General features: G+C 45.5%; 1 protein-coding gene across 2 annotated transcripts in view; it reads left to right on the top strand.

Annotated features, from left to right (window-relative positions):
• LOC144099302 (uncharacterized) overlaps positions 1-21,563 on the top strand; it is a 231,383-nt gene extending 209,820 nt beyond the window's left edge. The window contains exons 17-22 of one of the 2 annotated variants that reach the window (XM_077632495.1): positions 7,024-7,270; positions 11,913-12,140; positions 12,495-12,736; positions 13,623-13,721; positions 15,459-15,582; positions 21,431-21,563. In XM_077632495.1, coding sequence (XP_077488621.1) covers positions 7,024-7,270; positions 11,913-12,140; positions 12,495-12,736; positions 13,623-13,721; positions 15,459-15,582; positions 21,431-21,492 — 1,002 coding nt within the window. In that variant the 3' untranslated portion in view covers positions 21,493-21,563. Of the gene's footprint in view, positions 1-7,023; positions 7,271-11,912; positions 12,141-12,494; positions 12,737-13,622; positions 13,722-15,458; positions 19,326-21,430 lie in introns of those variants that run through there. The other variant, XM_077632496.1, reaches the window with a different exon arrangement.
• Positions 21,564-22,318: the final 755 nt, after the last annotated feature.

Below are 22,318 nucleotides of genomic sequence, written 5' to 3'. Positions count from 1 at the left end.
ATTAAATGAGGAATAACTACAACGGCACACGCTGGACGTCGGCACGCGTGTGTGTCGTTGCGCTGTTTCACCATTATTTATAACCAACTTACCAGATAGTTCGCGTTGTCACCTGCAACAGTTTTCCAACTAAGAGGAAAAACACGACCAACGCTGACTGCAATTTGGAGCACTGAAATTTTTGCTCATAGATGACAGGTGCTTCGGTCTATAAAACAAACAGGGCCGAATACAAATAGGCCACACTGCAAAAGCTCCTCGGCATCATTATGCTACACCGGCCGCGCCGTATGAACTGCATAAACCTGGTTGCGAGAGGAACGTTCAAATTTCGTAGTCGCCGGGCCTTTTCGAGTTCATCCGCGTATGGCATAGTAGAGGGTTGGCTGGTGATAATAGTTTAGGCGTCAAGGAGGACGAAGAGGAAAGCAGAGGAAGAGGTAGGATGGGGAGCACAGGAACGATGACACCCGATTCTTGGCCGATCCCCCAGTGTGGGTATATTCCATCTTTTGATAGGCTAACAACAACAACAAGGATGAAGCGCGAAGGGGAGTGGTCCGGTTGGAGATATGACGCTACACACGTGGCGGTTAAGAGCGCTAACTCGAACATGTTCAACCCTTGCACGTCGTGCTCGGAAACGGTGACTAAAGCCACCGTACCGGAACTATCACCAAGCAGTATCCCGATACAGATGCAATGTCCATTTGTATTACAGTGAATCGTAATCATCGTTCCTCGTTTCCCCGTCCCTTTTCTAGGTATCTTTGCTTTCTTTTCTTGTCTTTTCATGTGACTTTTCGAGCGCAGCTGTTAAGGGCCCTGTCGTGGGCTGTGCTGTGTCCCCGCCGTCGGTGCAACCAAAACAAACAAACAAAAATAAGCATTGACGCGACTGGGATTCGAACCCGCGGGGCCGCGAACGGTTTAGTTTCGCTCGTCACTGCATGAGAGCACCAGGATAGCACCGCAGCCGATCGCGGCTCGTGTTAAACTGCAAGATTCTCTCGCGCTATGCATTGCACATCGTCGTCTTCTTCAATTAATACTTCTATTGGACTAATATACACATTTTCGCGCGCTAAGCATTGCATATTGTCGCCTTCATCGACTAATACTACTATCCAACTAATATCGTCGCCAGACGTGCCGACGACCCCTGCAGAGCAAGACAATGAGCCTACGGAGACTGAGAGGACTAGGCTAACGTCGCGGCCGATTACGCCTGGTGCTAAACTGCAACACACTCTAATGCTGTGGATTGCACGTCGTCTTCAACTAATAGTGCTGTCGAAGTAATATGCGCATCCTCGTGGGCTGTGCATTGAACATATTCGTCTCCTTCAACTAACACTGCTACTAATTTAGTCGCCAGAAGTGCCACGACCCAACAAAGTAAAACAGTGAGCCTACCGAGCCTGAGACACCGACAGAGCTGCGCTCAAATTTCGCTATAGGGAGAATTGTAATCGGCCGTGCAATTTTTTTTTCACATCTCCTGTCTTTGCTATCGCGATTCGCTGTGCGCGAAATGCATTCCGTGGGCATTCTTAAGCGCCGTTTCTGGCACATTCTTCACCACCAGTTATGCTGAACGAACAAGCGTATATTACCGTCACAGTTAACCGCATACTACCATTTCTGGTGGTAATAGTGGGCATATGTAATGGGAGTGCCGACAAGATGTATGAGCACAAAATCGTGATGGAGGTGTACTTGCTTCCTGGATAAGAATCACAAACATGGATCGATCATCGCTATATGGGAGTGTACCGTGTTTAGCTTGTTGACAATCGCAGACACTCGTGAGTACAGAACGCGCAATACTTGCTTGTCTGCCCGTTTAGCGGCACGCTTAGCTTACGTTCTCAAAATGTTCGACACTTTCCGCCATGAAGATTCGCACCGTATGCGATGCCCTTTCCTGGTTTGTAAGACTGGCTGCTTGGGAGCGTTCACCGAGACCGCCGCATAAAGTTTTAATGGTCAAGCATCCGCTAAGTTCTTTATGGGGTGTGTGCGGGGATATCGAACATTATATTATCTACTGCACAGAGTACAACGCGGAAAGGTATGTGATGTTCGCTTCTTTCAAGAAGACATGAACGGACTATGGTCTACTGTGATTGAATGTGTGCGCAGATGGTGTCTTCTGGAGGGGACTATGTTATACTGTGAGTAAATGTGTGTATGGATAGTGGCACTGCAATGGGCTATGTTATGCTGTGACTGAATATGTGCTTAGATGGTGACTTCTGGAGTGAACTGTGATGTGGACTGTGTGAAGTGAATTTGTGCAGAGATAGTGACTGCGGGAGTGGAGTATGTGCTATTATAATTGATTGTGCGCATAGCGGGGTAGATCCGACAGGTTTTAGGGCATTATTAACATAAAAGTGACACTACGGTGGAGGAATTGCCGGCAGAATAAGCAAGGCTAATCTCACTTGTAGCATTCAACACCTCAACTCAGCTCAAACTCAAGCATATCATAATGTTTCAGATCTTAACGACTGTATCTCTAATCTGATGTTAAAATATTTCGGCCGGTTTGAGAACGCGTTAAGAGATGCTGACAGCTGTAGTGTACCAACATGTAAGTGCGATCATTGCCAGGAGACGTTATGCTAAAATCTGGGGTGACTGATTGAAACCTCGTCAAGGCTGGGCTGCATGCCTGCGCTTTCGTCCAACTCTTGTCGAATGCTCGTCAAACGCGGCTGCCTGAGCGAATCATGCCGCTACAAGAGTGAACCTGGATGGAATGGGTCAAATGGAAAGCAAATAGGCGACTGCATTTCACCACTTCTTCGAAATAGTCTCCCTTGCAGTCTACACACAGCTTCCAACGCTTCTTGAGGGCTTGGAAACAGTAGGAAAACGATTGTTTTGGCAGCAGCGCTGTCAGATCCTTTATTGTAGCGTCTTGAATGGCCTCCACACTCTCCATCCAGCGACCTTTTAGAGCTCTCTTCACACTGGAAAAAATAATTAGGCGTAGGCAAGAGCAAAGGCGGATGCTTTTTCCGGGTTTGTCTCCATTTGCAGGATGGCTATTCTTATATATATATATATTATTGTCACATATAATAAGGAGTCTAAAATAAAAGTATGAAGGAAAGAGGTGTGAAGAAGATGACGTGGACTAACCGAAGAATAGAGAAGAAGAAGCATTCGGTGAGGTGGAGAGAGAGAATTGGTGGAGAAGAGAAGGAGAAGACCACGACAAGGCTTACGTGGACTAACGCTAAGGCTATAAAAGGGCGACGGAGAGCGCGACACGGGGGAAGAAAAGAGAAGCAGAGGCTCCTGCGGGTCAGGAACGCTTCCAGCCGAAGCTGTCGACGAATGCAGCATCCTCCTCTGCCTCGGAGAGCAAATCAGAGCTCACTGATGCCCGCGTGTCCTTCTGGTCCTGTGTGAGGGAGTGCGGCACAAGTCTGGCATTCAGCTTTCGTTTCTCCAAGTTCTCACGCAAAATTTGGTGCCATGTTGTCTTACTAATGTCGAGAGCATCTGATAGCATGCGGACTGTAATGGTGCGGTCTTGCTGTGCCATTTCCCTGATCCGAGCCACGTTGTTGTCATTCCGTGAGGCTGAAGGGCGCCCCTGCCTTCTGTCGTCTTCCATCGACGTTCTGCCCTAAACGAACTTCTTGTGCCTCTCAAGAACTCGCGCCCGCGATAATGTCTCGTTGCGGTAAACGTCACGAAGGAGCTCATACGTCAGTGTGGATGTCTTGCCAAGATTCACACAGAATTTTATGTTTACACGCTGTTCGAGGTGCACGTCAATCTCTCCACATTCACTCACAGTAGAATGCGCAGACGACTAGTGACAACGTAATTTTCTACATGCAGTGCCATTTAGTGGCTGCCACAGCATTTAACATAAATAGCTCAGGTTAGCCCGAAAAGACGGTGCCACACTTACGTACCAACATTTGTTTCGGGGAATCAATTCTAGAGAAGAAAATCATTCAGTCTCGAAACTTTACGGACAAAGGTTATATATATATATATATATATGTATGTATGTATGTGTGTGCGTGTGTGTGTGTGTGTGTGTTTGTGAGTTTTATGGTTTATGCGGTTTTAATGTCCCAAAGCGACTAAGGCTATGTGGGAGGCCGTAGTGAAGGGCACAGAAACTTTCTACCACCTTGGGTTCTTTAGCGTGCTCTGACATCGCACAGTAAAGGGGCCACAAGCATTGATAGCCTTGATAGAAATGCAACCGCCACGGCCGGGATCGAACCCGCGTCTTTCGGGTCAATATCGAGATATAGATGCATATGTGTGTGTGTGTGGGTGCAACGGTTGAGGAGGACAAACTATGGATCAAAAGTTATGTACTTTTCAATTACACTGTCACAAGCTTAAAAATGAGGTCTTTAGCGACGTTTATATTGAGGACAAGCCTTCATTAGACTGGCGCATGATTATTTCAGACCAGTATATGTAGGAGTTTCAACGAGGCTGGAAAAATGCGCCTTAGTTTACAGTACGCCTATTTTCTAAAGTATTAAATTTCGGCCATAAACAAAATACTATACCTATTTCGCTTTGTTTAGCAGCAGAAATAAAATAAGATAAACACATTCGGCTGGGATCTGCCTGCATTCTTGGACTGTTGGCATTCTTCTTTATTTGTTATAACTTGCCCCTAATTTCTGTACATTTGTCTGGGCAATATATTAACGAAGGCATCGGTTCTGGCAGTATTGATGACATATGTAGCATATGTGTTTCTGCACAGCTTCTGCCCACACTTTCCGATTACAATCTACGCGACCCTCGCGGTATTGCAGGACGTGCTACGTGTGTCGCTATGGACGAGGGTGGCGCTGGTGAACACCCTTAAGCTTAGGTTAGGTTAAACGCAACATAAACACGCTTGAAAGTAAAAGATTGCTCAGCCGCCGTTGCTCAGTTTTTAGAGCATCGTACATGAAGCTAATTGCACTCGCAACAACCAGCACCGACGAGGTTTTGTTTTTCCTGCCTTTGTGGCTGAAATCTCTTACAGGGCCAAATCTGACTGCACACGTGTTTTTTTAACAAGGTTTCAATGGAACCCTGATCAACTACAAGTATGTTTAAGAAAATATCGATTTCTTGGCGCATGCCCCATAATTGATGACTGGGCGAATATTGAACACTGTCATGGCTGTTGAGAGCTCGATGTCAGAGCCCGTGTGCAATGGAAGATTTCCTTTCGTGTCCTGAAAACAAGAGATTCTTGACAGCGTGTGACGCGAGCAACTTATTGCTGCCATAACATGGCACCGCCTTATTCCTCCTTTTCGGAAACCCGGAAACATGTCACTCTCTTTTTTTCTCCTTACCGTTTCCTGCATACTGCTGCAGAAAGAGCGTCTAATTAATGCGTCAAACTGGCTCCATCACAGGAGACAAGAAATCGATGACAGGCACTTTCGCGATAGCTTCTCTGTGACCAAAGAGAATCGCTCTGGTTAACTTCCCTGCCTTTCCGTCCTTCTGTTTCTCTCTCTCTCTAATTATTAGGACTGCCACACAGACTCGAATTTGTGAGAGAAGCTTTTAGCAGTGAAAACGTCACCATATGTAATGCCCGCATCATAGTACCGACGACCTCTTTAACGTTTTAAACGCCCCACTATGAAGGAATATTTAAAAAACGAGTATTACTGCCCACAACTCACGTGCGCTTCCTCAGATGACCATGGAAAGAAAATACAGCGGTATTTAAATTGGTTCAGCATTCTTTTTTTGTATGTTGCATTCTTGGAGCAGACGTGTTTCCTATATACAAAATCTTAATGTCTTCTGAAAGATCTTTTATACTCTGTTCAGTGGGAATTTATTCATCGTATGCTATTTCGACAGGACCTTAAAGCTGCCTGCAATCTCGTTGCAAATTATGGAGAAAACCATTATGCTTGAAAAATGTTTCCTTTCACTAAGCAAGCTGTATATCGCGAAGAACGCTTCAGAAGCCATGATAGGCAGGAAAACATTTCTTGTGCAATCGCTTTTAAAGCAAAGCTATGATAGGGACGTCGCACAAAGATCTACGTGTGGCTTCATTTCATAACCACGTGATCACCCCACTGGACGTGCCTGGTGTTGCCTTCGTCATCTTCAGGCGGGATGCGTACTGGGGGCGAGGTAAGAGGGGGGTGCGCGACCACACCCTGCATACACCCCGCCACTCGCTTAGTGCAATATATGCCGTCATTTGTAGAGAGCCGAGGTTGTGAGACGCCCCAAACGCTTCGAAAGAGCTCTCAAACTCCGCACAAAGCCGGGCGGTGAAATCCCGAAGACATATGGCGCGTACTACATAGGTAGTATGCACTTGATACGCTGCCCACGGACGCGCTTCCCGAAAACATTCTCAGACCAGTGCTCACATATTTGTTGCGCAAATAGGAGAGTGTTTAAGACAACCGGTGCAATGCTTCAAACTCTAAGGTAAAATATCGCCTGTCTTTGTATTTTGCTACAACCAAATTCCAATGTTCATGAAAAAGAACATTTGCGCAAAGCTCACTGGCAATGAAAGACACACTGACTTTAATTTATTGTTTTTCCTTCGTGAAATAAACAACTATTTTTCATTACTTTCGTGCTGTATTGCTCATTTGAACATTGTTTTTTCCTGCGAAAGAGTTCCACAAACACTAGGCTGTGAAAAGGCCCGTAATCTATCCTTTTATCAGTAATAATTCATAGCTTTTAAATACGTCGATAATAAATAGTACTGCTGCGATTATTTTCACAGCCATAATGCGGCATGTAAAAAAATTAGAACATGATTGTACTTTGAAGGGAAAAGAATGTATTTCATAAGCTGAAATTTGGGAACAGTGGTAAAAAAAGAGCGTTAATAGCGTTTGCGTGGAAAAAATCGGTCACGGCTGAGATTTTTTGAGCGCATTAAACGCTTGGCTAATTTGATGCCCAGAATTGAAGCCTTTCTGCGCACAAGGTAATGGGACACTGCGTCTTGCATGCGCGGGGATCATTGTACAGGTGAGCAGCGAGGCATCGGTGTTCACGCTCACCGTGATCACGGTGGACCGGTTCGTCTCCATCATGTATCCGCTGTCGCTGAAGAGGCGGACCTTCCGCTTCGCATGGCTGTGCATGCTGTTCGTGTGGCTGTTGACCCTGCTGCTGGCCGCCGTGCCCATGATGCGACCTGACTACTACGGCGAGGAGTTCTACGGCAGCAATGGCGTCTGCCTGCCTCTGCACATTCATGACCCGGACTCGAGGGGTGAGTGACAATCAGAGCAGCACTGAAGGCAAATGCAATGGGCTGACTCCGAGCTGGATGTAATTCTGTAAAAAGCAGGTTATACACCCTAAGAAGAAATGACAAAAAGTGGAATGTGTGGTCCAATATCGCACACCGTTTTATAAAGTGCAGTGCGTTAGAGCACAGCTTACACCATTTTACTTCCATATAGGTACGTACATCTGTGTTTAAAGTGCATACGCATGAAACAATGTAACAGTCACTAAAACCAAGGAAACCAGAGGGGAATTTTTTTAATGGGGATGTTTGGGTGTTTATGAGTGGTGGCAAATTCGATGTGTTGAGATATACATGAAATGTCCAAGGGTGACCTCCCACGCGTGTGTTTCCTATTTGCGCTGATCAGAGCATTCAAAGGAATTGGTTAGAACTACGGGTCATGATGATTTGTTTAGAGTAAGACGGTAAGTTTGACGAGTAAGACGTCTGCTTAGAGAAACGTGTCTCTCTCACGAACTGCTGCTGCTGCTGCTGCTGGTGATGGTGCTGATAGGAATAAAGAAAAGGAAAGTGCACGGGCCTGCCTACTGGCTCAAGCCGAGCCACGCGCGCTGCCGCGTGCTGAAAGTTGGAGAGTTAAAGGATAGGAGAGCAAAGATAGAAAGAAAAGGCGCGCGCTAATATGCCCTGGGCCGATCCTGGAGGCAGTGCAATACCGGGCCGACCCGTGCCAGAGTGCTTCAATCCTAGCACTCCGCCATATTCCAAAAATATATTTAATATCTTGGGTCCAAGAACCAGCAGCAGATATTAAATCAGGTATCACATATCATATGCGTTCCGCCATATGATATCAACGTCAGTGCCATATGAACGCCATATATAGATGAACTCTCTCACGAACATCTAAATTCTGGCTTTTATTCTCCCTTCATTTTTTTCTGGCATCCACTTTAAAGCAGAGAGGTCCGTTGTTCGGGCCATTTTGGCATTTCGCCAATAGGGAAAGGAATTTTCTCTGTATGGAAATCTCTCTCAGGTCACTGCTAAGGTTTGGCTAGAGTTAAGAAGGGCGACGTTCATATTTTCGCCGCCTCGCCAGGAAGAGGGCGCTACTTTAGTATTACAGTTATCCAGTAACCAATCGCACAGTTTTGCTACACCTTTCCTGCCATCATAACTACGAATAAAAACTGAATCGTTATGAGGAATACGCAGAAAAATTGTTTCAGTAATTACGACGGTCGTGATTAGTTTCTAGACTACTTAAACTATCTTTGCAGACGTTACTTTAGACAATCAAGAGCAGGCTAAAACTCAGCCTGACAACACTGAGCAGACAAGGAGAGTTTGTCCCACGCATACAGCCGGCTTTTTTTCTCAAAATCATGCATAAAGTGGCCTATCACTGTGCAGTGCTAATTAGATTTTTAATGTGGTCGTAATTACATAGCACACAGGTCGGTGCTTAGTTGTAGGGTCTCTATGTGAGGTGCATAGTGCGTCCACAGATCAGTAGATTAGGGAGACAACTGCGAAGCGCATATCCATTCATCTACAGAGAATGCTGTATATAGGGTTGCTCTCCAATTTCGCAGCAGAGCACACTCGTAATAGCGCTTTCCTTGGGCACGGAAGAGTTGAGAAACAAATTTCTTTGCTGAAATTGGCTGCGCCTTACTTAAACATTCGGCGATATCCATCATGTTTTACTAAACTGGTGCCTTGTTTAGCCTGTGTTTTTTTTTTCTTTTCTGCCTGTTTCCCGCTGTTTCATGGCCTCCTCCTATTTTCCTTCATTATTGTTTTCCCGCTTTCTTCCTGAGTCCAGTCGTCTTCTCTCTATTGTTCTACTTATTATGGTTGGCTGGCCGCAAATAATGCTGGCACATTCCCACTACGGTGGAGTGGCCGAGACACTTTCTGTTAATTGCTGGAAACAGGAACGTTTGGACGGGGAAAGGAGTAGTAAAGCGTGGCCCGCATGGAGCGTTTTTCCGCGCGATTCGTCGACGTCGACGACAGCGGAGCGTTTTTTTGCTGCCGGAGAGGACTTCTTTGCCAAATCGTCGGGTTCTGGCGGAACAGAAAAAAAAGAACGCCGACGCCGCGCCGACGCCGGGAGAGGGCAGCGACAGAGGGCCAATGAGAGCCAGAGCGGGCGTCATATGATTCTGGACGGAGCCACGCCGGTTCACGTCGGCCGAGAGAGGCGCGCTCGCATGGAGGATGCGCGCTCGCGAGCATTTTACGCGCGAGAACCAGCGGCTTCACTTCTCTTCCCCTCCCTCTCACATCCCCTTCTCCCATCCCCTGGTCCCCAAGAGTGATGCCCAAAGGGCCAACGTACGTCGGGACCAATATCCCTCTCCCCAGAATAATTCATAGTACCAACCACCACCACCACTTCGATTCCTTCGCATCCGTCTGGTTTCAGTTGGTTGGGGGCGCGCATCGCACAACTGGGCGGCAAAAAAACGCCGCTCTGCTGCTGACCATGCGGGAGTGAATTCGTCGACGCCGGCGCGGTAGTCGGGCGCGCGACGTGATTTCGCGGGCAAGAAACGCTCCATGCGGGCTACGCTTAATAGTATATATGCTGATAAATTAGAAGACGGAAAGACAGGGGTCCTGTTAACTTAGAGATCCGCTTAGATCGCTGCTAGGGATTAGAGTGTGCTCGAATTAAAGGCCCTCGCCGTAAAAGAGAGGCAGGCAAGATGCAAGAGAGATGGGCTTGTGGCAGGAGTTCAGGTTCTTTATCATGTTTTTTTTTACTTTTTCATAACTGCATGCTGTGTGTCAGGAACACCAACGCCTTTATGATTAAGGATGATTTTATAAAAAGTGTGAGCCATAAATCATGCTTTCTTGTGTTTGACGTTATTCCAATCAAATACAAAGGTTCGTAACAGCGCAAGCGCGACTCTTGGCTGCTCTGATAAATTTGACAGTCGGTGTGAGGATCTTTTGTACGAGCACTTCTCTATTATGATTGGCAGATACAGAAATGAATGTTTCTGAAGCGTCTTCATCATAAACAGGACAAACAAGAAGCTCAGACTTTTCTTTATCGAATATTAGGAAGAGTGCTGAACCGGCAATCTTTTAGAATAACAGAGCTGCGTCAGAAGGCGATCACTTGGGAGGGCGCTGAAATTATGTTTTTAGCATGTCTTCTTTCCTACTTTTCATTCTTTAAAGGAGAGCATCTAAGGCACAAAAAGGTTATTCAGTGCTCTAACTCTTCTCTGCATTGACACATAAAACAAATGAAGGATGAACACGTTCTCTGTTTTTGTTTTTTTTAGTATTCAGCATGTATGCCTTTCATTTTCGTTGTCAGCGTTATCACGCAGTTCACTTTTGCCCTCTGAATGACCAGTGTTGTCTTTGTAGTCGCGTCTACAAATAATCTGAGTGTAGATAACAACATAAATTTCATGTCTCTTTTTATAAAAAACAACTTTTCATAAAGAATTCACTGCTGTTTTCGCGCTCTTCAGTCCGGCTTCTACTTTGAATATTTTTGTATTGTTATTGTTATTTTCCTGGGCTGCTTTTGTAAATTTTTTTTCTACGGGAACAAACGTATTTCTACGGGAACAAAGAAAAAAACGTATTGTGGTCTCCGGATTGGGCGCTTGCCTCGCAATCTGAAGTTCCACGGGCCGAGTTCCGCGCACCTTGGGGAGAAATTTCTTTGATGCCGCGGTGAAGTCCTGTTGCATTTTCCGGACCACTACTAAAAGTCAACATCGACACTGGATTTCGTTGCCGATGATCCACACGTTGCTTTCGCATGAGTATTTAGGCAGAATTTCTTGCCTGGTATCAGTGATTGTTGGCTCCCTTAATATTACAGAAACGGTATAATATACGAACTACACATCTGTTGTCTCGAGCTGAAGAATTTGCGCTCTGATTTTTTTTTTGTTGTTTGGGTATCTGCTTTTCTACCTAGGCTGCTTACATGTCACTTACGGGTAGAAGACTTTAGTCTTGCTTGGAATAATAATCAATATTGATAGTCTGGCGCAATTGAAAATTGTTTTTTGGGGACAGTAAATGTCGCAGCATCTGTCTCACATATCCGCGGACGCGGAACCGTAAGAGAAGGGATAAAGGAGGAGTGAAAGAAGAAAGGAAGAAAGAGGTGCCGTAGTGGAGGGCTTCGGAATAATTTAGGCCACCTGGGGATTTTTAACGTGCACTGAAATCGCACAGCACACGGGCGTCTTTGCGTTTCACCTCCATCGAAACGCAGTCGCCACCGTCGGGTTCAAACCAAAAATTGAAACATTAATGTTATCTATAAATTACAAGCAGCTATTTAAACCAAAGAAAAGTTTGCGCAGAGCTGGATATTTGCAGCAGTAAGGGCGTGAACGGATAGAGATTACGCCATTTCATCACAATAACTTGGGCCAGGGGTGGATTTTGGGGACCCAATTGGGCTATGCATTCCTTAAATCTTTTATCGCGAAAGATGGGGATCACTGCAATTATTCAATAACAAATTCTTTTAGTTGGGAGTCACGAACTTCCCCACCTCCCTTCTTACATCTGTCCTTTGCTGGGCAATTCTGAGACGGTGTAGAGAAAATTATCCAGCTGACGTTTACTGCCTGAACATCGCTCTTCTCCATTCGGTGCGCAGGCTGGGAGTACTCGGCGTTCGTGTTCTGCGTAGTGAACAGCATCGCATTCGCCTTCATCGCGTACGCCTACCTGACCATGTTCGTGACAATCACGCACTCCAAAGTCGGCCTGCGCTCCACGCAGCAGCTGCACGACCGCGCCATCGCCAAGCGCTTCGCCTTCATCGTGGGCACTGACTTCCTCTGCTGGATGCCCATCGTCTTCATCAAGATCGTCGCCATTGCCGGTGCGTGTGCAGGCCTCGGCTGGCACTCACGAATTTATCCAGGTTCTAGAACTAAAACAGGTCCAGGGAGGCTTCGTCCCCTCTAAATCGAAAGTGGTAACTAGTTCATGATGCTTATGGTTTGACCTTGTTTATGAATTTAAACAACGGGGTTAATTGGAGGGACATGGTAGAAGCCTTTGCCGTGCAGTGGGTGTTGTCAGGTTGATGATGATGATGAGAATAATTGTTAATGTCAATTTAGTGAGACTGATGCGGAAACAATTAGCTTTATAAAGCATTCTTTTGTCGTGACTAATAGGCGAATATTCCTCTCGCTGACAAGAAGCGCTCGCTCTTGGACACATCTTGCAGGCACGAAGATCGATGAGACGCTGTACGCGTGGGTGGCGGTTTTCCTGTTGCCAGTGAACTCAGCGTTGAACCCGGTCCTGTACACGCTCACTACGAGGATGTTCAAGCAGCAGCTGAACCGGTTCTTGGGGAACCTGCGGCAGTGCGAGCGGCCCGCTTCGGACCGGCAGTCCGGGCAGTCCTGGTCGTCACTTCCCACCGTGAAGGGCGCCAAGAAAACACTGGTGACGTCACTATCAGACGTAAGAGGCTGACACGTCCATTCTGCAAAATGGTCATCGTGCTACGAGCGCGAAAAGAGAGAAAAAAGCACTACACGTCTTCCTTCAGTCAGCACAAATTATGTTGCAAATATCACGAGAGGTCAAGAATTGTATTCATTAGCGGTACATTTCTAATAGCTGGCATTCAATCCACGACGTCCGAACCTACCCAAATGTTTGAAAGTTTGGGATTATGATTAGCGATAGACAACTATCATGGCGTTTGAAAAGCAATATATGAGCCGAATGGATGTCGATCATTGCTGCTCTTTGTCGCCCTTTCTCCGTTTGTTCTACTTTGAACCATTGTGTACACTGTGAACTTTGGTCTTAAAATTGCCAACTACCAAATGTAAACAATAAAAAACCACAAAATAATATCGCCTTGCAAACAATCGGCGGAAATTGCTTTAAAGGTGAGCAGTGGATTACACGCACACTCACTAGAACGCCTACCATTATGAGTGAAACCTTACTGCAGTACCTCAGGGGCTGGGCCAGTTTAAAAAAAAAAGACAACTCTGAATCGCGTTCACCAAACCATAAAGAGCAATGAGCTGGGTTTGGAGTAAGAAAGATATCTTTGACGCGCTATGCGCTCTTGCTTTTAAAGGGGCTGCATCCATAATAAGAGCAGTTTCGTGCGACAGGATAGCCTTTTCTTTGAAGGCTTTGTTTCGTTTTGCCTTATTAATTTTCTCAGTGGTACCAGTAACATTTCATCTAGCGCATTAGTACTCGTCATGACATTATGGGCTACGAGATACCGTCTTGACGCCGCCACCGGACATCTGCTCAGACAAACAAACCTCTAACCGGCTGCACTTGCATGTTGTTTATTTGTTGTTGTCCTCTTCCCATTCAGTGCACCTTTGGTAAGAAAAGAAATATGAGCATGGTGTCTTACTCCGCCAGAGATGGAAGCCTTCTGCCGCTAAGGGGCAGCCAATCTTGCATCGAAAAGGTGAGTGCTCATGTAGTTGAGGGTGCGATGCTTTCTATCACTGATATGCCACATAATGATGATGGTACGTTACGTAATAATCAGAACGCCATTATTCACGTAATTATTTCTTCTAATTCTGAGCTCAATATTTTTGCTTCCTGGTGCCGAAACAACCAGACTAAAATCAATGTTAAAATGGTGACTTTATGGCTTCCTATTTTCATTTTAGGCAACGTATTAAAATAATGCCACGTTGTAAAGGTGACCGGATCACGACACCTTCTAAAAGCGCTCGGCTTTTGGGGATGTCGCTGGTTGGTTGTTGACTATTTTACATGGACACTGAATCATCATACAGGAAAAGCCGCCTCCCATATTCGGTGCTTCTTATGCCATGTCACTTCTTTCAACAACCTTTTAATGCGCTAGGTTTCTAACGCCTTCAGAGTCAAAATGCTTTGTGGGTGATAAAAAAAAAATCGCCCCTTTGATGGAGTTGCGCCGTACGTCACTTGCGGTCTAGGCATCAACAGCTGCAGTACTATCACGTTGGCAACTCAATAGAATTAGATAGTGTGAATTTTCTTCGATCGCTTTACTTGCAGTTAATCACTGTCAAATAAACTACAGAATATCTTCTTGGGGTGGTGCCTACTCCATGCATATCAGACGCAATCGCCATCTACAGCATCATGTTCAAATACTTTCCTGTACGCCATTCATAACCTCAACTGAGCTCATTGCAACGAAGTCATTATACCCTTACTAAACGTGTTTTTTTAGTTAAAACCGGTTCAGTTCAAGTCTATCGGTTGCAAAGTAGAGATTGTATTCCGTTTTTGTGTTTTGACACGCTTCACAAGCAATAGTCCGATTATATTTCCTCGAAATGTTCATTTGTTGCTCCTTAAAATTACAGAAAATTATGGCATCAAAAAGGCTTTCTTCTCAGCAATATGTCTTATAAATTCACTACGTACACATGTTAAAACAGATGAATCTTTGTGTGGGTAAATTTTTGTTCCCATACTTATAATTACACATTCAGATATTTATTTTTATTAACGGATGCTGCTATTTCGTGCCTTTACGACATAGCTTCGTCTTTGTTATGCTACGAGTACTTGTTATTGTTCGTGGGTAGTAAATCGTCCGAATCTCTCTTTCTTTGGCGAATTTTTAGACGCATGATAGGCACTTTTCACTGCAGGTCTCCGGTTGATTAACCTTTTGAACTTCCTTCTTTACTGCTTAATGCAACACTCACTTCTTGTTTGGAATCCTCAAAGTAAATATCTTGAAAAACTTAAAACTATCAAACTTTCTCATAACAGAAGGCTATGAAATACCCAACAATTAGCGTCAGTAAATATTGTCAATGAAGAAGTAATCACGATTAGTCTTGACAAGCGCACGGTTATGTCGCTGGAAAATCAAGTTAGATAACTTTCTGGCAATATTTCTGGCATTAAAATTCATTTCCATCTAGCTCAAGTTCGTTAAAACTGTTCAGAGGTGGAGCTAGCATCGTTTCTGAAGGCCACCTGCATGTGGCTGTGAAACAAAAATACAGGTAAACGTATGTAATTCAATTTCAGTAGAGATGATACATTCTGGCCTTCGATGTAGCCATCGATGTCAAATCAGTGCGCGCGTGTTTGGTTCGGCAGAGTAGACGTGGGTTCAGTTCTGTAGCTAGAAAATAACCACGTGAGCCATGCAAGAGTGTTTTCTTCTTCTCCTCATGGTCCGCAGCCCGCCTTCAACCAGATGGAGGTGACCTCCCATCGGAACACGCTCAACTGTGGTGACGGCGTGAGCAGTGCTAATGCCAATGTCACTGCACCGAAGGGGGCGCAAAGAGTGCCCAAGAGCAAGTGTAAGCGGCGACCGCGAACTCGGTTACAACACGATGATTGCGTGTGAATAATGAAAAAGCTGCGCGGGTCGAAATAGTGACATCAACGTCGGCATCGACGGCGCTGCTGGAACTGCACAGTTGTTTCGAGCTTTGAACACTGCACAACGGCAGAAGCAAAGGAACTCAACTGTCGAAGGAAGCACTGGTTTCTCTATACGGAACTGCGGTGTAAACCTGCCATGTCATTTTGCTTATTCTGCAGCAACGTCTTTCTGTGGACAGCCCTTCTTTGTGCTAGGTGCTCTTGTGTTCAGAGCGCGCTGCTTCAAGAAAACAAGACGACCTCCGTGCTATGGCTGATGAATGCAGCGCCTAGTGTGAGGTAGCTTGTTGTAATGAGAGCGAGAAGTGTGCGATGTTAAAGTGATCAGAAGGTCCAACAGTAGGCTCCATTGTGTAAATAGTTTGAATGTATTTCATCTGTGACGTCACGTCATAGGGTCTTATGTGCACTGACGTGGAACTTCCCGCTTTGGTTACGGTAGGCCTGTAACGTTGAAGACGCTCAAATTGTTTGTGCAGCCCGACTTCTTCTACGTGCTGTATTGAAGGCTTTAGAGCCCACATATCATCTTAATGTATGAGCGAAGTGTTCATTGGCAGGGCACCGACATGTAACTACAACGTCTGTGGATTTCGCTGCATTCATGTCGTGTGTTATGTACATATCACTTCACATGATTTTGTGAGTACGTGGTAATACAATTGCAGTGGATGGTTTTCTTGAGAGTGGAGCACTGTCCTCCAGAACTCGTAGTAAGGATTCAAGAATAGCTGTGCTCAAGAGTTGGTTTGAAGCGAACCGATAAGTTGGGTCATTTATTTGGTGAGGAAGGTTGGGGGGACAGCAGGGCAACAAATAGAAGAAACAGCAGGAGTGCATGGGAGGAAGAATGAAGGGGAAGGCGAAAAAAAAGGGTGAAGCCAGTGCTCCGGTGATTGGTCCTGTTCGCGCTGTTCTTTTCCTTACAGTTCTGACTCACTGCTCTGACAATGGATTGCTCAAGAACCTCATACTTGCTTCGCGACATGTGAGGTACAGGAACGTTCAGATGCTTCTAGCCCGCAAGGTCTGATTTTCAGGGTCGTAGTCGGACGTTTACGACACTCCTAAACTTACTAAACTCTCTGAGAGAGCCAGTTTCATCCCAAGTGTGTAGGAGTTTTTGTAACTCCATATGCTCCCTATGGGTCCTACTGTACTACTCAAGTAAGAATCTTGTGGCATTCGGACTTTTGGTCAACTCTAGAGGCTCACATATCACAGATACAGGTATTTACTCATTGCGGCTCCCTTGCCACGGCAGCGACTTTTTTTTTAAATTAAGGAGGTATCTCTGGTACGCCACTGCTCTATTCACAGTTAAACAATCAACCACTGCCGTGCGGAGCACAGACAGGGCTGAGGTCTCTTACAGGGTTATGTTATTACCAGTTACGCTAGTAGATGTGCTCAAGTGCTGATGACAGTGTTCAGGAATGTTGCATCTCAGCGGTAACAGCTACCATGCAAGGGGATGAATTTCGGTGGTTTCCTATGTCGATGCGGTTTACTGAAGAGCGAACAGTGAAAATTTTTAAACTACTCTCATGTCCTCGTCTCCATTTTTAGGTGTTCAGTATCCGGACAGAGGGAACGAACTGGCGCAGACTGAACCTTAGGGTAGATTTTATTTCCAGCAGAGAGTATGGGTTGCGAAAATGTAGAAAAACAGAACTGGTAACGGCGATATACAATGCGCCGAGAAAATGAAACAAAACTTATGCAGGGTATAACACGTACCTTTATCACTTCACCACGAGGTACTTTTGGTGACTTGATGCTCTGTGTCCAGACCGGGTGCCTCTCCTGTATATATATGACGTTGACACCAAAGGTATAATTAAGAATCCTCAGAGTGCTCGTGTGTTTAGTAGAGATTTTAGCCTGGCCCAGAATAATAGGAAAACGAAATCATCTCTGCGTCCACCAATGGCGTATATGAGGCTACTATAATTGTTCGAAGTATTGAATGGGCAAATAAAAAGAACTAAAAATAACAAAGCCCATCCTGCACTGACCGCCATAACCACTATTATGTAATAGAATCTGGTTAATTCCAACTCCTAGGGGAACGAGAATTTTCCTAATGAAGCCGAGGTGACACTGAAAGATTTTCTCTTATGGCCGGCATAATGTTTCCGGCGTGTTTGCTCACTGTAATCGACCAGCTCAGGCCCATTAGCGCACTCGCGCTTTTACCACACATCCACAGCTGATAAAGCTTGAATCTTTTATTGGATCTGGCAAAATCTTAGAAGGCGAATCACTTCACTGGAATACCTGGGGGGAAAATACTCATAGTTATATCTTGCACGCTGCGAACCTCAAGTCGTCAACAATATATTGGGATGCACATTTAAAAAAAAAACATCAGTTGACAACAGAAACTAACTCTGCTTAGAGATTACAGAACTAAAGACGTCAAGACGTCAGGGTTTTAATGTTCCGCACGTTACTAAAAGCGAGAGCAAAAATAATTTTAGCACCGATCTTTCAATGTTCTCATTACGTTTGGCTTCCGTAAGAACAGAAGCTTCAAAAACACTTCATTTCCTCTTTGAAAGGGAAGACTGCCTTGCTGTAAGAACTTGGCCGGAGCTTATATGCAACTGTCTTAATGTAGGGCATCGCTGCTTTCAAGAATTGCCCTTGTTCTAAAGACCGTCTAGTCTTACGACTGAAGAGAGCACAGGCGGTACACTCTTCTAGGGCACGCTGGATTTTCTTCTCTGTGGCTTTTTCAGTATTCTATGCTTTCTCGACGAAGGCGCTCAGCCTATATACTGGCCGCGGTGAGTTAGCTTTCGCATCAGTGCTTTGTCCCGTCGCATGCGCCCACTCGAGGACCGCGCGCCCGTACGAACGCATGACAACGGACGGGCGCAGGATCTGCAAGGGCGGTACTCTGCTGGTCTGCGGCGATACCGCGTCGCGGCCTCCAGAAGCTACGAAGAGATTAGCGAACCCTGCATTACGCCTGATTAAACTCCCGGCTTTTCCTCTCTCCTCTCAACTTTTTTGTGTTCTTAGCTTAAAATATTTTACGATCAGCACCGTGCGCCAACGCCAATGTTGTTCCGCAGAATGGCGTTGCATGTTGACGGGACCAGTATTATATGGAATTCGTCTCATTTACAAGCTCATAACCGTCAGGGGACTTACCTCACATTTCGTTCAGATTTTCCGACATTTTGTAATAAGCTAGCTCCGGTTACCGAGTTTCCTCCACAGAGCAATAAAATAGGACACAAAACAGTGCTAACATCAGGAGTAGCGCGCTGGGGCAGCTAAAGGTACAGCGCGGAAGAGAGCGCATGGTTATAGAGAAGGGACAATGTTTTAAAGGCTATTTTTATTGGTGCCGTGGAGAAAAGCCTCCATAAGAGCTCCGAATAAGACGTCGATAAGAAAGTTGTATGCGCTTATATAAGTGTTAGGAGCACATATTCATGCACATCAGCAGAAATGTTTCCGTGGCTCAAGAATACATGATTCACACTCCCTGATCGATGCCTTTGTGCTTAGCGGCACTGTGCTTTTTTCCTCACTGTTGTGTACGTGGTGCATGCCGAGAGCGTCTTTTGTGATATATTCGGAACTGAACGTTTCAATGTACAAATACATTTTTTGAATAAATGCCTAATTATGCATATGTTTACTTCATTTGTTTCGAGTTTTCGTCTTCAACGCCACAATTTCTCTGTGGCGCTTCTTCAAATTGCAGGACTTTTGAAAGGGTGGACAAACGATTACCGAGACTACGATTGCTGTTACCGAATTAAAACTAACCTTCTGCCACATTTAATTTAAAGTGCATTACAAGCATTGTATTTAGGAAATGTTCTCCGTTCCAGTGGGGATTGAAGTCCCTAGGCAAAAACAAACTCTGGCCAAGGACTGTATTCTGTAAGTTGTACAATTTGTACGGGGCTCGCAGCCTATGCTCTAACGCATTTTAGGGTGCCGGCGAAGCACTGTCATTGAGGAATACAATAAAAAAAGGAGGCTGCAGAGTACTGAGGAGAATAGCGCAGTGTTTAATACGCGGGAGTGACTGGCAACAATAGGTCCTTGAGCGGCGCGAAAATGTGGCTAACAGAGGAGCGCCTTCTATTGATGAAGTGCCTGTTGTCATTATTTGTAGCCTGGACGAGCATAGAGCTTGGATAAAAATTGGATAAATGGAATAATAAAAATCGGATAAATTGCATAAATAAAAATAGGATAAATTCAATGGAAAAGAAGCATAGTGTAGAACTATATCGATACTGCAAAAAAGGCAGATCAAGAAGGAAACGTTTTATGATAAATCAAGAGGCAGTGCCCTCCTCTTTGAAGCTAGGTCAGGGTGTCTTAGAACGCGCAGCTACAAAAAGAAATTTAACGAGGAAGATGACACATGTGCTGTGTGTGGTAAATCTGTAGAAACAGTAGACAACGTCTTACTAAAATGTGATGGCATCGATCCCGATGGCGATGCAGGCACAGTGACTCTTCATCATGCTCTGGGGTTTAGAGGTATTAATGGTCATATAAACAAATCTGCGGTGGAAATTAGAGAAAGCGACTGGATGATTGGTGGCTCAAAAGTAGAGAGGTGAAAAGGATAAAATTGTAGTATGTATTTAAAGAAAATGGCCAATTCTTTTAACTGACAACAGAGTTAAACAAAAATAAAGAAAGAAGCTGAGCATGGTGGCAACTGCCGTCACCCGTTTGCAAAGGGGACGCTCCTTCGTTCTTCGTTCGTTCGTTCCTTCCTTCCTTCCTTCCTTCCTTCCTTCCTTCCTTCCTTCCTTCCTTCCTTCCTTCCTTCCTTCCTTCCTTCCTTCCTTCCTTCCTTCCTTTCTTCCTTCCTTCCTTCCTTCCTTCCTTCTATCCTTCCTTCCTTCTTTCCTTCATTCCATCCATCCATCCATCCATCCATCCATCCATCCATCCATCCATCCATCCATCCATCCATCCATCCATCCATCCATCCATCCGTCCGTCCGTCCGTCCGTCCCCGTCCGTCCGTCCGTCCGTCCGTCCGTCCGTCCGTCCGTCCGTCCGTCCGTCCATCCATCCATCCATCCATCCATCCATCCATCCATCCATCCATCCATCCATCCATCCATCCATTAATCAATCAATCCATCCATCCAACCCCAGGTGGTGGAAATCTCCGGAGCCCTTCACTACGGCGTCTGTCATAGCCTGAGTTGCTTTGGGACGTTAAACCCCTATAAAGCCAAAACCAAACCAAACCATCCATCCATCCATCAATCCGTCCATCCATCCGTCCGTCCGTCCGTCCGTCCGTCCGTCCGTCCGTCCGTCCGTCCGTCCGTCCGTCCATCCATCCATCCATCCATCCATCCATCCATCCATCCATCCATCCATCCATCCATCCATCCATCCGTCCCTCCGTCCGTCCGTCCGTCCGTCCGTCCGTCCGTCCGTCCGTCCGTCCGTCCGTCCGTCCGTCCGTCCGTCCGTCCATCCATCCATTCATCCATCCATCCACCCACCTATCTGCCTCCTTCTATGATTTGGTTGTTCTGTCCGGGAAGTCGGATACACAGATAGGACTTCTTCTGAGGCACGGCGAAGCGCATAGCCGTAAAGTATTAGCCGTTTCACTATTAGCAATAGTTGTAACGGGCGCGAGCTTGATTTTGTTGCGCGTCTGAGGCGGGTGTATTTTTCACTGCGAGAGAATCATTCTCTTGGGGCAGGTGCATTACTTCAGAGCATGATCTTATCTTCCTCGTTGATTTTCAGGTGATCGATGTTATTCTTCGTTGATGTCCTCAATGGCCCGTGATCACATCGACACCTCGTGAAGAGCGGAAGGGAGATATAGTTTTAAGAGGAGTGGCTTAGACTTTCATGTTAACGCTTTCCCGCGTAACGTTAGGAACGTGGGGTGTGCTTGCTATTAGTTGTTGAATTTTTTGTATATATTAAAGATTCTGAATAAAAATCTTTGTAGCAAGTATGCGCTATGTCCCCCTCCTTTATGTCGTTGTTTGCTAGCGCATGAATTTTCCAGAATGATTGCGGTAGCATACGCTTTTCATATTGTATATGTTTACTTCACAAATATTTGCAATGTCTTTGACGGCCAGTAAAAAATGACGCTTAAACTCAGGGACATTAGCGAAATCAATTAGAGAAATCAGGTCACACCCTGCACCAAGCTATAGTATAGCCGCATAATTCTCTCCAATAGGCAGTAATCCGAACCAAGTGGGCTCTCTGTGAGCGTCAAATTCGCCACTAGACCATTTGGTTCGGCCGGCATGAACCCAACTTCTCAACTACCCGAGCCTTCTCTCGGGCGCATGCATTGCACGAATTTCCTGCTAATTTGTCAATTACAATGAATCACTGGTCTTCGCGCTTCTTTCCAACACAGTTCAGGCATTAGATGAACAAGACAGAGTGAGTAAACAACAAAAGAAACGCATTGACCACTTCCGCCAAGTGGCTCAAAATACAGAGGACATAGTGCATGTGTGGCATCTACAGTATACTGACCCTGAACAGAGTAAATAGCCTCTTAACCGATGTCGAAACCACCGAGAACTCTCTCACGTGCCACAAGAGAATTTGTACGTCTAAATGTAATAGTATCGGACTGGTATTAAACGTTTTGGTACGGCATTG

The sequence above is a fragment of the Amblyomma americanum genome, chromosome 7 (assembly GCF_052857255.1).
Source record: "Amblyomma americanum isolate KBUSLIRL-KWMA chromosome 7, ASM5285725v1, whole genome shotgun sequence".
NCBI classification, from domain to species: Eukaryota; Metazoa; Arthropoda; class Arachnida; order Ixodida; family Ixodidae; genus Amblyomma; species Amblyomma americanum.
Note: the sequence above shows the minus strand (reverse complement) of the source record. Positions and strands in the feature narration are given on the sequence as shown.